The sequence below is a fragment of the Toxoplasma gondii genome, chromosome V, assembly GCF_000006565.2.
Source record: "Toxoplasma gondii ME49 chromosome V, whole genome shotgun sequence".
Lineage (NCBI taxonomy): Eukaryota > Apicomplexa > Conoidasida > Eucoccidiorida > Sarcocystidae > Toxoplasma > Toxoplasma gondii.
The window spans coordinates 943,866-957,718 of record NC_031472.1 but is presented as its reverse complement, the minus strand read 5'-3'; the positions used below and the strand labels follow the sequence as shown (position 1 = coordinate 957,718).

At 50.6% G+C, this 13,853-nt stretch overlaps 3 protein-coding genes across 3 annotated transcripts; all 3 read left to right on the top strand.

Annotated features, from left to right (window-relative positions):
- The first annotated feature begins 1,806 nt into the window (after window positions 1-1,806).
- Window positions 1,807-5,077, top strand: TGME49_213360 (leucine rich repeat-containing protein). The gene is made up of 5 exons (XM_002371034.2): window positions 1,807-2,278; window positions 2,697-2,770; window positions 3,100-3,240; window positions 3,672-3,884; window positions 4,317-5,077. Exons 1-5 carry the CDS (start codon window positions 1,901-1,903, stop codon window positions 4,498-4,500), a joined length of 990 nt encoding a protein of 329 aa, XP_002371075.2. The 5' UTR covers window positions 1,807-1,900; the 3' UTR covers window positions 4,501-5,077.
- An 869-nt stretch (window positions 5,078-5,946) lies between these two features.
- RPS15 (ribosomal protein RPS15) lies at window positions 5,947-8,229 on the top strand. Its single transcript, XM_002371033.2, has 3 exons — window positions 5,947-6,383; window positions 7,108-7,443; window positions 7,707-8,229. The coding sequence occupies exons 1-3, from the start codon at window positions 6,381-6,383 to the stop codon at window positions 7,818-7,820; spliced, it is 453 nt and encodes a 150-aa protein (XP_002371074.1). The 5' UTR covers window positions 5,947-6,380; the 3' UTR covers window positions 7,821-8,229.
- An 850-nt stretch (window positions 8,230-9,079) lies between these two features.
- TGME49_213340 (GMC oxidoreductase) lies at window positions 9,080-13,248 on the top strand (the record flags this gene model as incomplete). Its single annotated transcript, XM_002371032.2, has 8 exons — window positions 9,080-9,458; window positions 9,655-9,926; window positions 10,039-10,456; window positions 10,762-11,143; window positions 11,273-11,515; window positions 11,645-11,948; window positions 12,133-12,721; window positions 12,956-13,248. 8 exons carry the CDS (start codon window positions 9,080-9,082, stop codon window positions 13,246-13,248), a joined length of 2,880 nt encoding a protein of 959 aa, XP_002371073.2.
- Between the last annotated feature and the right edge of the window lie 605 nt (window positions 13,249-13,853).

Below are 13,853 nucleotides of genomic sequence, written 5' to 3'. Positions count from 1 at the left end.
TTTCACTAATGGAGTAGCCCTTGGTTTTGTCATTCTATCTACTTTAGGCGGTAAAACATGACCGGCTGTACGCTAGAGACTAAATCCAGGGGGAATGCAAAGCGTTGCATTCCCTTCATACGCACATATATGTCGAGATTGCTAGCCTATGAAACAAAGAGGACGAAGAAAACGCTCTTTCACTTGCTGTGCCTTGATGGGGCCCCTCAGGAAAATTGTCTGCTTGGAATGAAAGCCAATGCATCAAGCCCCAAAGGTGGCCTGCACGCTAACTATCGATATGGGTAAGTGCAAGACCGACATCTATCCCCGAAAAAAAGGCGAAGACAAAGCGTATTAGTATGCATGCGCTGCTGTAACAGAGTTTGCGCATTTCGTTCTCAAAGGCCTCATTCTGGGGCTCGCTGTCTGCTCTCTGGCTAGCAGTGATTGCGATGGAGGCAGCAGTGGTGACACCGCGGGTCCGTGAGACCATCGATGCAAGAGTCCCGGCACCCTCCATGGGAGCAGAGGATCGCGATTCCATTGTTGGGTATACGTGGATCTCTGCTTCGCACAACAACCAACATGATACAGAGGCACTTGCAGCATCTTCAGAACGAGGTTCGCCTCCAGATTTTAGCCGTCCGATGTCAGCTCTCTCAACTGCCTCCGCTTTTTCCCGGAAACCTGGCGCTACAGATGACGGACTGGTGCCGTCAACTGTCGCTCCTCACGTACAAGAAGATGTCAGTTGGCGGCAAACATGTTGCTCAAGCGGAGGTGCCCGTGTCACGGCAGTTCCTTCTTCGAAACAAGGAAGCGGAAGCGACGAACCCCTCTGTCACCTGAACGGGGGTGAGACAGAACCCGATCCGAGAGCTTCCCTCCGACAGACCTGCAACGCAGACGCCGATATTGCTGGTGCGGATTCGGTTAGAGACTGGCGAGGGCCAGTTTAAGTTTCCCAACACAGCTCTGCAGACGACGTATTGTTTCCAAAGCGAAATGGGACAGTTCTGGCAAGAAACCTGCGCTAAACATGCTTAGAAGGGACCGCTGAAGAAATGCTCGAGAAGAGGTCTTTGGCCGGACACTCGTAGTAGTACAGCAAACAAGTCGATTCTGAGAATTTATTGGAGTATGCGCTGAACACCACAACATCACTATACTGCATGTACTTACCACGATAGTGATGAGCACCAAGATTGAATGGCTGTCGTGCTACCCACAGTGCCTGTCGAGTGGCACAAGGATAATCTGGTCACCTGTGGAAATGCAAGATAGTCACGGAACCTATCCATCATCCCGAAGTGACATAGAACTTCTGAAAATCCAGGCGACTTGTGAGAATCACTACAGATATGACAGTACCAGTAGCTGATCCCTTCATGACGTTGGTGCAATGTCTGCCAGTGCATTTGGGGAACAAGACACAACTGAAAATGCAGAAATCATTCAGATCCTCTTGGTATATAGCAACCAGGAGGCTGGCGTGACAAGCACTTATATGGGATAAAATTGTCGTTGGAACGCGGCACCGAGCACCAGCCTTCCACAAAGTGGGGCGGTCTGACCCTGCTCGTGGGCGATGCTGACTGTACTTCTCGCAGGAGCGAAAGATGCCGGCCGAACCGAGATATTTTGTGTTCCCTGCAAGTCAGCTCCCAGACGGCATCAGCCATACATTGAATGCATTGACGTACAGGAAAGTGACCCTGACGAGCCTTTGGTTTTAGCATATCGGCGACGTTGTGAAGAAATTGGAATATCGCCAAATCCTATTCTCATTGAGACGTTCGAGGCTATAGACAGAGGCACGAACGGTTCGGGACAGTTGGATGCTTTAGAGCAACACATACACGTGCACTGTCCCGGCAATGTGAAGCCTGTGTTTTGTCACCGACTAGACGATCGCGGAATGGTGCCTGCAGTCAAAACTATGGCAAGCTGTGGACCAAGGCTGCGCTCTCTCAGTTTACCATACAACAAGTTGACGTATACTTCAGCAGTCTCGCTTTCTGCACTTCTGCTTAAATGTCCAGCCATGCGTTCCTTGAATTTGCGTGCTAACGATATCGACGGGATCGGTGCGCGGAAACTGTGCGAAGGCCTCAGCGTGTGTTCGTGGATAGAGAACCTCGACCTCAGCCTAAACCCCATCGGCAATGATGGGGCTCTAGCCCTGGCGGAATGGCTGAGATCAAACCGAAGCCTGAAACAGCTGAATGTGGATTCGTGCCGTATTGCCTTGGACGGTCTCATTGCCATTGCCACGACACTAAGGGAGGTGAATCGCGTAAGCACCTTGATCTGTGGTGAGTCGAAAAACGATGATGGATCGGCTCCGTGACACTCCAGATGCGTCGTCGCCCGTTTCAGTGGGTGGCCGAAAGCGCAATGTATCGACAATGCATTTATGAGTGGATTTACCAGTCGTGTCAGCCAACTGTAAGCCTTGTCATCGATGCGTTTTAACTCAAAGACCGCTTCTAAAATGATCTCTTCCGGACTCCGAGCTCTGTCGAAAGTCATCATGTCAGACAGTTTCCGGCTTGCGTCGTGCAAAGTGGTAACAGGGGCCTCTCGCTTTGGCACTAAGTCCTTGCCTGCCAATTCGCTGTCACGGGATGTGAGACACCTTTCTCACTTGCTGAAGTCGTGTTTCATTACCAGTGGAGAAATACTGTTACGTGTGCAGCGATGGGTTTTTGCAGACAATTGATATCTTGAGCATCGCAGATGTGGAGAAGGTTCCCGTGCAAGCAGAGCACTTCTTCCACCTCGGCAGGTTGGTTTGCCGCCCCGATGTCGTTTCAGCAGTCGACGTCTTTTTTCTGAAGGACAGCATGATGAGCCTGCAACAGCAATGGGAAACAACTATAGATACTGAGGTGCAGATGGAAGTAGTTGGTGCTCAGAGACCGTTTCTATGTCGCGCCCCCTTGATGAGTTTGCGAGACACTGCTTGCAGATGTGCAACGGAGGAGCGTTGGCGCGCGTCAAAGAGAACTTTGCCAGACCTTCAACTGATTTTAGGTACATGCGAACACCTTGGGACACCCTGACTTTATGAACAACCGAGAGACGTCTTCTTCTCTGCTGCGTGCCTTTCTGTAGCATGGTCGAAATCAATAACACGCTGGCAGAACTCTGCCTTTCGAAGCAGCGGCTAAGAGATCATGGAGTTAAGGTGATGGTGCCATTCCTGAAACAGAACAGGTCCCTCAAAAGGGTTGACCTCTCCTGCAACCAGATTACGTGAGACGGACTTACGTGGGGATGCACGACTCTGTCACGTGGTACTATTCCTGGGAACACTAAATGCCGCTTGGCGTGTGATCAGGCGTCCGTAGCGAATAATGAGCGAGTTGCGTGGGTTGGACTGCACCATAAACACTTCGTCGTTGTTCGCCTTTCACCGTCATTTTCGTTGTTACAAGCTAGTCAACCATTTTTTTGGGACACCCCTGGCAACTGCCTAGGCAATTCACAGTCACAGTGTGCAAGCACAGGCACTGGGGCATGGAGATATAGGAGTACCATTCCGCGTCGGCCGACGTCCAGGAAACGAAGGTTACCTGGCAATGACTCGTACCATCAGCAGCCGTTTAGAAGGTTTCCGCATGCCTTTACTGTCGCACGTTGTAGTACGGTTCCCTGTTTCCCTTGTTGCTTCCTTTCGCTCGCAGCTTTTTAGGCGCCAAGGCCATCTGCGATCTTCTTCGAGTGAACACGCCGCTACAAGTTCTCAACCTGGACTGCAACAGACTGACGAAACACGGGGCACGGTACCTAGCACTCGGCGTGCAAGCGAATCATAAGCTGAAGATTCTCCACTTGAACAACAACAGCATATCCCCCGAAGGCTTAATAGACCTTGCGGAAGCCCTCATGACTAATGAGTGAGCTGTTCGCTTGAAAAAAAGTCACCGATCCTCGCGGATTCTGAGCTGGCAGTGTCAGTTTTGTATTAGGATCTGTTTCTAGCCCTGTCCACAGAAAATGCATGCCTTCAACTTTAACCGAAACTGCCGGGAAAATGAACCTATGGCCCTCTGCTGTAGTTTATAACAGTTCAAACAAAGTGTGTTTCATACAGTGCACCGCTGTCACTTCGTTTTGTATAAAAGAAGCCGCGCAATGTTGTTCCACGGTTTACTGCTACAGAGCTTTTGCTGCATGTGGCTAACGAAGAAACTCAGTTTAAGGCTCCACGCATTCGAATTAATGTATTCCGATTTCCCCGAGCAAGGCCGTTCGCTAGAAGGAAGAGGAAAGGTAGCTTAATGAGCCCATAACACGTCCTCAGATTCCTGTGTACTTCACTTCTGCAGCTGTCTTCTCGAGGTGTCTTTGGCGATGAACCAGTTTGACTCCAAGAGTGCGGCAGTCTTCGGCAGGTTAATCGGACCCAATAGCCCGCGTCGTCTGCCTCTGAAAACGGACTTCATGACTTACGAAGTTGACGATACGACATTTATCTCCAGTATTCCTCTTGCTTCAACTTGTTTACTGTGAGAAAGATCGTTTCAGGCAACATGAATGGTTGCCTGTTCGGACTCCAACGGTTTACCGCGTGTATTTCACGGGTGCCACTAGTGGTGATGAGAACAGGGTAGCGTTAAAAAAATAGTGCTAAAGTGAATTCTTCCACGGAGGCGTACACAGTCGTCATCAAGCACCGGAGCACCCCATGAACAGGGATCACCATGGATGATATTTTGGAACGTAAGAGCTCGCTTTTTTTTCCATCAACACCAAGGTAGCTACTTTCATCGTATCTATCATACAGTGTCCACTGTACACCGGGGGGCCACCTATGTACGACAATTGGCCATGTGAGCAACACGATACCGATTTTTACGAAGACAGCCAAAACAGCTTTGGAGTTTCCGCCAGTGGAAATGCCGTAGAGTTGCCAAAAGACAGGCGGGCGGAAAGCAAGTGACTTACGAGGGTTACTGTGGCAGATCCGCAGTTCCAGACAGGTTTACCTGTAGATGATGGAGTTAGGACAAGCATCGTAGCACACTTAAAAAATGTTACTTGCTCAATACAGCAAAGGCAATCGTCCCAGTGACAGTACACATTTGAGGGGGGACTGTCCCGGCCTGTGTATGATCCCGCATTTTTTCTGGGGATGCGGTCGATAAGTTGGATACCGCAGACAGCATCCATGTAGCATGATCTTTTCATGGCGACCTACAAACTGAAGCTCCGGGCTTCGGATACTTGAGCATCTCCCCATGACAACGCTGTGGACGCGCAGCAGTGCGCAGAAAGTCATGGGTGACACAGCGGCTTGCGAAATCTATTGTTAATTATTCTCTCTTCGGTGACTTCGGGCGCGGGACAAATGTTCGAACGGCAGCATTTTAATAGGCGAAGCCGGCAAGAGTGTGTGAACAAAACGCATGTTTTTTTTGAGATGCTACATCTTTTCATCGGCCGAAACGCATTCCGTTCTGGTGGAAGGCGAGATGTCTGCACTACACTGTCGTGGCTCAGGAGTCCCATGAAATGGTCATCGGCTGCTAGCAATTCCCCGCCCAGCGGCAGATTCTCTAGGCCGCTTCAATGGCGGGCTGGTTTTATTTCATTGGGCAAATAAAATATCAAAACACATTGGCTTAGCTTGCGAAGCGCGGTTTCCTGGCTTCTCTCCAAATTCCTCACGAGGTGGTGTGTACAGAAGCGAAAGTCTACTACCCAGAATATAAGTTTACTTTACTCTACCTATCTTGCGCAGAGGCTTTTAGCGATACGCTCGTGTTTCAACCGGCACTTCTATTCCTCAACAGTCTTGACAAAAAACATGGACACAGCATGCGCGTGGTTTGTTCCGTTTTAGTTTCTCGACGATCACGCTCCGCTTCGTTTCCTCCACCACAACTCAATTTTCAGAGAGACAAATGGAGTCTTGGCATCCTAACACTTGTCCACTGTCGCTTATGCTGCATTTGTGGGTTCCTCTCCCGTTGCACTGTTTTTGGAAGTTTGAAACGTTTTCGCTCCCGTTGGTAAACATCCGAGTTTTCAGCCGCTTGATTCTGGCGTGCTCGCAAAGCGTTGTAAACCCTCACCGCAAGCGCAAAATGAAGTGGGACAAGACTCAGGGATTGACGACTTGCTCAAAACTTCGGTGTGCCCGCAGATAGGTCGACGATCTTGTGCCCCAACAGCCCCTCTACAAGTCGGACCCACCGAACCTGACCACACCGCTTCGCATGCGTTTTCTCCTCAGCACGTGGCTCTGCTGTTTCCGGTTTGCCGACGAACCTGCGCAACCGTGATGACGGCGTTTCTTTGTCACTGAGGACGGAGTTTCCAGATTTACCACTCCGCTGGGTGTTTGATTTGTCTCCTCCCTGCGACTGCGTCACATTATCCTTCCGAAGATGGTAAGGAACTTTCCCCATGGTTCACTGGAGCACGGGGGGTCCACGCTTGGCAGGAACTCCGATTGGTGTGTGGGGCTTGTCTGTTCTCTGTTCCTCGCTGTTGGTTTTTGTCCGGCGGTTTTCCTGAGTCAAAGTAATGTGAGACAGAAGCTGTGGATCAGGAGTCAAGAGAGGTTTTCAACTTGTGCCGCATCCGCGGCAGTCCGAGGTGCATGCAGGGAGGGCAGCCGCGAACAAAGGGAGTGGGCTTTCAATCTCGGAAACGGACAGCAGCAACCCTAAAACATGAAAGATGGCGAATTTGGAGTGTCTGTGCAAAAAAAACGTGTAGAAATGTGCTGCGGGCTCATGTGACCCAGTGGCCATGCGTGCCTGGTGGTGGCGCATTCGGTCGCGTCGACGCGGCGGGCTCCCGCCGGCGACCGTCGTGGTTCTGTGGTGTCACTTTTCCTCGCGTGGTAACTCCTGTTTTGCTTGAAATGCAGTTTCCAGCTATTCTCACTCTGTTCTGATTTATACGTTTCCGGTCATGACGCTGGGTTTAATTTGCGTTGCGACGCCGCGGGGTACTCGAAGCTGTCTGCGAAGGGAAGGCATTTGTGTGTGACGAAACTGCTGTTAACTTACCGACTTTCTCTTGAACTCACAACATCGAAAGGTTTCTCTCTTTTAGGTGTTGCCACTGCTTATTCACTTCTTCCCTCGTTTTGATGCGTGCGCTTAGGCGGATGCAGGCGATGCAGCGGCTAACCAGCCCAAGAGGCGTACGTTCCGTACGTTCTCGTACCGTGGGGTCGAGCTGGACAAGCTCCTCGACATGAAGATGGAAGATCTTCTGGAGCTCTTCCGTGCCCGCCAGCGCCGCAAGTTCCAGCGGGGTATCAAACGCAAGGCCACCACTTTGATGAAGAAACTCAGGATCTCCAAGAAGAACTGCGCCTTCGGCGAAAAGCCCGAACCTGTCAACACGCACCTTCGCGACTTGGTTGTTGTTCCTGAAATGATTGGCTCCGTCGTCGGTGTGTACAACGGCAAGCAGTTCATCAACGTTGAAATCAAGGTAAGGAGCCGCACGGCCGTATAACGGGTGTACCGCACCAGGGTGCCCGTAAGGATGTCAACAAGTGACCACACGACGCATCGGTATCGAAATGCTGATACGGTGAGTCAGGTACATGTCGACGCCACAAAAAGCTACTGGCATCTTTTGCAAGCGCCAGAGCTGACATTTTCCTGTCGGCGTCTGCATGCGCCGATGGGGAAAGAGAGCCTCACCCAAATGACAGATAGTGACCATCGGTTTCTTTTACGATTTATCTGCAGCCTGAAATGGTCGGCTACTACCTTGGCGAGTTCTCCATCTCGTACAAGCCCGTGCGCCACGGCAAGCCCGGAATTGGAGCGACACACTCGTCTCGTTTCATTCCTCTGAAGTAAATTAAGGGACACATGTCCACGCAAGAGAAGGAAGGCCTGTTCGTCTCGGTTTTGTGGACTGAGATGGTTTGCTGCATTCTCTCGTCTGTCTGTCTGCCCCGCTTCCGGAGCTGGGTACGTGGGGAAAATGGAAGCAGCAACCAGCGCTGATGTCCCAGCGATGGTATGGCGAATATGCGTATCTCTTCAGTGCTCTCGTGTGTTTTGTGATTAAACACACTCTGAAGTTTTTCCTGGTCTGCGAATAGTGTACCAGAAAGCTCTGACCAGAGCCACGTCTATGCTACGTCCCACGCGGAGGCCGTAGGATGGCCGGTAAAGGCTCGTCTGATATGAACGTTAACATGACGAAAGTTCTTGCACAGGTGGACGTTAATGCAGAGTTGGGGGTTTACTAGTTGACACATGGACCTTAAAAAAAAAGGCACTTCTTCGCCTTAGACAAGCCACGCAGCCACAGCGGAAAACTACTGCCGCACGCCAGTGCCACCCACGTCAATGTTGTTAGGAACAAGAATGTTCGCAAATACAAACGCAGAGGCTTTCTGCCTATGTGGAGGCGGCACTGCTCATCTAGGTAGCTCGGAGTGTTAATTTGGACCGTTGCGGCTTCAGTCCTTGACACCAGCTGTTCGCATACAGTTTGTCCGCAACAAACGAGCTGTTTGGTGGGTCGATATTGTCGGCGTACCACACAGAGAGCCTCTTCCGTCGCTAGGATCGGAATAACGGGGAGTGGTAGTGCATATCGACATAGATGCAAACTATGCCACTTCAGTAGAGTCTCAGCTTTCAGCTAAGATGATCTGCTTGTTTTGTTTTGCGGAGGCATAAAGCAGCAATGAGCCTACCTCTATTTCTGCGCGATAAGTCACAGCCGAGGGACTCAACGCGATGACGACGAGCATGGGTAGTGGCGCGGCTTTAGCGAGCGGGAGTCGGAAGGCACGGCGACAACACTTCTTTCGTTTCAGTAACCTTACTGCATGTTTTGTCGCAAATCGTCTTTGTGAATATCTGGTGTGTCCTAGTAAAGGTTCATCGCAGTGTGCGTGACACTCAGCACTGAGCACCGAAAAAATCAGGCAACATCAAGCTACACACTTGCCATTTGTCACGTGACGTTTGCCTTCTTGTCAAACCTCTCGGCAGACATTGGAGCAGAAACAGTTTTTCTGCAACCTTCGATGGCGCCTTCTCGGTGCTTGAGTTGGGCCAGCCCTTTTCGGCTGTGCACCCTAGGTTTCCTTTTGGTTTTGATGGGTGTATCCCACAACACAGTTGTCACTCACGGAGTCACCGGAGTTGATTCTCAGCCCAAGCCGCCAGATACACCCGTTCAAGACGATGACGTCAACGCTGCAATCATGCCTTTTGGCAGCGGACTGGACCGAGGATATGATTTCGGAGAGGCGCTCCTGGTGGCTTCAGTACGAGTCACTAGGAAGTTCCTCAGCATGCTGAACCCCTTGAACTGGCTTATGACCTTTCTAGGTAACGATGATGATCACTGGCCCGCTGGGTCCTTTTGTAACCCGAAGGCAAAGCTGGACCAGGAGTGCTCGTTCCTGTTCGACCACATTGTTGTCGGATGTGGAGCGACAGGGTGCCCCTTGGCTCGTACCTTGTCAGAAGGAGGTGAGTTCATGACTCTGTATCGTCGCTGGCTTTGGGCATACTTGGTGATCTACATAACTGTGTTTTCGTATTCTGTTCATACGGGTGCACTCAAGGCAGAGCGTTCATTTGAACTGACTGGCCGATAACGGTCATGTCCGCATTCCAGGCTTCACGTGTCTCCTACATCTTATTGGTGGTGTGCTTGAAAATGCAGGCAAGCGAGTGCTGCTCATCGAGAGAGGGAAGGAGAGGAGCTTTGAAAAAACCCCAAACGCGATGACAATGCAAGGTACGGGGCGTGTGATTCAAGACGAGGACATAAGCCAACCGATTATTACGACTCAAGGCGTGCGCATCCACACTGCAAATATAATGGGAGGCGGGACCAGCATCAACATGGCCATTGTGATTGAAGAGACAAATGAATACTTTGACCATTTGAACGAGGCATACGGCTATAATTGGGACATCGACCGTGTCAACGAAGTAAGCAAAAGGATATTTAATAGAATGTCTGCTGCAACGCCAAACAATCTGACTCTAGAACGGTTCCAGATATTCACGCGCACACCGATTCTGGGTGCATTTTGTTTTCCAGGCCTACAACTGGATCAGCCAGAACTACTTTCCGATGCCACAGGATGTGCCCTTTGCGGGTGCCTGGACAAAGAGTCTGTTGGCCCGCGGATACACTCCCTGGACCCCTGCGGGTCAGCGCTACACAGGAGGCACATTGCCAACTGCTTACAGATTGCATATGGGGTACGCTTGGGGGGGAGGCTCGTTGTTCCGTCCCGATAAAGGCGGCTTCAGAATGGCTAGTGACACGCTACTTGGCGAAGACAGTGGCAAGAAGCGCAACAAGAATCTGACAGTGCTCACAGAACACACCGTCCAGCGCATTAGGTTCGCAGTAGACGGGACTGTGCCCCGGGCGGTTTGCGTTGACTACCGAAAGACAGCGTTCGAAGACCAGCAGATTCTTGGCACGATGAATAATATCTCCACTGAATTCAGTAAGATGTAAACAATAGGTCTGCAAAGGAAACAGGAGGGTAGGTTGACTTCACGTTCTATTGGGATCAAGGGCCGCAATATCATTTTTGTCGTTGACCAGCTGCAAAACCTTCCCTAGGGACAACACTTGATAAATACTGCTCAGATTTGCCGGAATGTTGCTTCTGTTATTACCTAACGACTAGAAAAAACATCGAAGTTGCTGGAGGCACTTGTTCTGAAGGAGAGCAATTCAGAAACAACCATGGCATATGACATATGTGGCATCCGGCTCCGTTTGTGTCCGATTTGTGCGTGCTGCCAGTTGGATGGAAGGCACAGGCATACTATTTGATGAAACGTGCGAAAGCTGCGCTGATGTATTACGCCAAGAACGACCCTGAAGAGTCAAAGATTCTGAAGCGAGCATGTGTGGGAGTAGACGGAGAGATCACAGTGTCCGCGGGTGCAATACACACCCCGCTGTTGCTCATACGATCGGGAATCGGTTCCCGTGAACAACTGCGAGAGATTAACGTCCCTACTGTGAAAGAGTTGCCAGCTGTGGGAAAAAACTTGAGGGATCGGATGTTTATTCCCCTGAATTTCTTTGCTGTCGGGCAAGACACCAGTCCGCGGCGTCACCCAACAAGAATATGCGAGGCGACTGGGATCGCGAAACTCGGACCTGACTGCGAAAACTTCAGGTGAGACTATCTGCCGAAGAATGGGACGAACACTCAAACAATTCAGCACCATGTGACTTCGCAACCCTTGTACAAGTCATTGCTGTAGACAACTCCATACATCTGGTTGTGTCAACTGATTGGTTTCAGAATTGGAGATCGGTCACTCAAGTGTACCTTAGCTGTTGTCGAAGAACTGTACGGCGGCAACACCACAGAAGGCGTTATTCTGGCCTCGCGGTACATCTTCCCTCCAGCATTTCGTCACCACCCTTTGGCAGATAAAGCCTTCGAGATCATGACCTACTGCGCCCGTCATCGCCCGCTCACTGAGCACATGCGCGACTATCTCCCCGTGTGCGCTACCATCGAGCCAATGATCAACTGCTTTAGGTATGTACAGTCTGATGGGTTTTGGGGATCGCATGCTCTTTGGGGGCTTTACGAGACGTCAGAGTTCCAGTACGAATACTCTTGGGTGATATTTGGCTGTGTCTCAACTGCTGCTCGTGCCTTTCTCAGACGAGGGAGCGCGCCTTTCTATTTTACGTCTGAGCCGAAGTCCAGCGGATATGTTAAGCTTGATAAGCGCGGAGAGGTAGAGGTAGAAGTGAACTATTTGAAGGACGTGCAAGACGTCTTCGACGCTATCCGTGGCATGCAGAACTTGATTGAAACCGCGAAGCATCCTGCTTGGCGAGGGATTCTTGAGCCAATTTCTCTAAAATCGTGCCCCGTCCAAATCTGGAACGGGGTGTTAGATCTTGTGGCTAAGCTTGGACAAGAGGCGATTGGGGAGGTCTTTCACGGCCCCAGTCTCCACGAGGTACATCACAACAAGAAGAGCTCTTCGGAAAGGTGCTTCGCATCACACCGGCAGAAACACTCTGAACTAATAGTGCCACTGACCGGCAGACCACAACATGTATTGAGACGTCTGAGACTTTTTTTTGACACATGATATTTTATCCCCACGGGCAATGCCCGTTCACACTTTTTTTTTGTCTCAGATCCGAGAGAATCTGGAACTCCTACTACCAGGGAATCGAACAGTAGTCCCGGCAGATTCGGTGGCAGATGATGCTGAACTGGGTAACGAGGAAGTTACGCCGGATACTGTGGACAGATACGCCGAACTTTTGGACAAAATCCAGAAGAAGCAAGATGCTGTAGAGTCGCTTTTGCGAGCGACTCAACCGTCGCAACCAACTGGAAGATTTGCTGAAGAAGCTGCCGCCACGAGTCTGAGCTGGAAGAATGTCTTGTTAGAGATCCAAAGAGAGTTCCTCGTGAATGGCAGCGGACAGGAGAAAGAGGATATGTGCGATGCCACTTGTGACGAAAGTGAAGCAGTCCCGCAACGTGGAGCTTTGAAGAGCTGCTCCTTCAAAGATCCCTACCACTTCTACAGTGGCTTTTGCGACAACAACTCCGAGAGAGGAGCTAAAGTTGAGCCCTCGCAGAAGCAAGGCCACGATGGTGCCCCGTCACTGTCGCCGATGGACGATCCAGAGGCGTTTGGAAGATTTTGGTCGAACAAATTCAGACCGGGATCCGATAGAGACCAGTGGCTTGCTGCATACCCCCCGATCTTGCCACGTAAGTCCTGCACTGCACTCTACTGAATAATGCACTCCGCCGAGTTGTAGCGCTGGAATCAGCCCACCATAACGACGTTTTTGCATTCGTAAAGCGTTCGCGTGGAGGCGAGATGGAATCGGTGTTTCCGAATATCTCGCGATTATAGCACACACACACATGCCGATGTGGAGGCTGAACCGCAAGCTTGTATGATGGTACGAACCTTCTGCGTGTGTGCTCACCGGCGTGCAGGAACGGATCATCCGGAGGAAGTGGCGAAGTTCGTTTTCGCGTTTATGACCACCCTTTGGCATTTGCACGGCACATCGAAGATGGGAGAAGTTGTTGACCAGAATTTCAACGTCATCGGAGTAAAGGGCTTGTCGATTGCCGATGCCTCAGCAATAGACAAATCTCCGCGCATGAATCCAACGGCAACGCTCATCATGATGGGACGCTACATCGGTCTTGAAAAGCTCCATGTATGGCGTCGACGTGAAGCAGCTTCGAAATCTCCCAGGACATTCTTGTCCGAAGTGAACTAAAAACGGGAAGTGCAGACGCTTTGTACTGTTTATTGGTTTTTGCCTCATGAGACAACCCCGTAACAACTCTTTTTGCAGGAGGTGTTGCGTTGCTCGGTAACTGTAGTTACGTTCGTGAGCTGGCCACCAGCAAGGCTGTGCCAAATGTCTGTGTCCACATATAGCAGTTCAGCTCTGAACAATGACCTTTGTTTCACAATACTACGTTTTTGTAATGATAGCCAGTTGTTTGTGGCAGACGTTCACTGACTGTTGCTGAAAAAACAAATCGCGTTTTGCGGAGGCTGCCGTCGGTATCGAAAGCTGTGACTCCATTCCCTTCGGAAAAGGGATTTTCGTATGAAACTAAACCCACACGTTGCACCCTTGTCCCTGTCACACTACTGAGCCCGAGTACTGAAGCCACAAAAACGAATGCTGCCGTAAACCGAACCAAAAACCCAGTTGATTTTCAGCACTTGATCGCCTTCGGTATGCTTATCAAATATGATCCGTGAAACAGCAAAATAGTTTGCACTCCTGCCTTTTCTGAGGAGGTGAAGAGAAGCCGTCATAAAGAAAACCCGCCATGCAGTCCCGATGTGAATAGTCGAGGCAGGGGACGT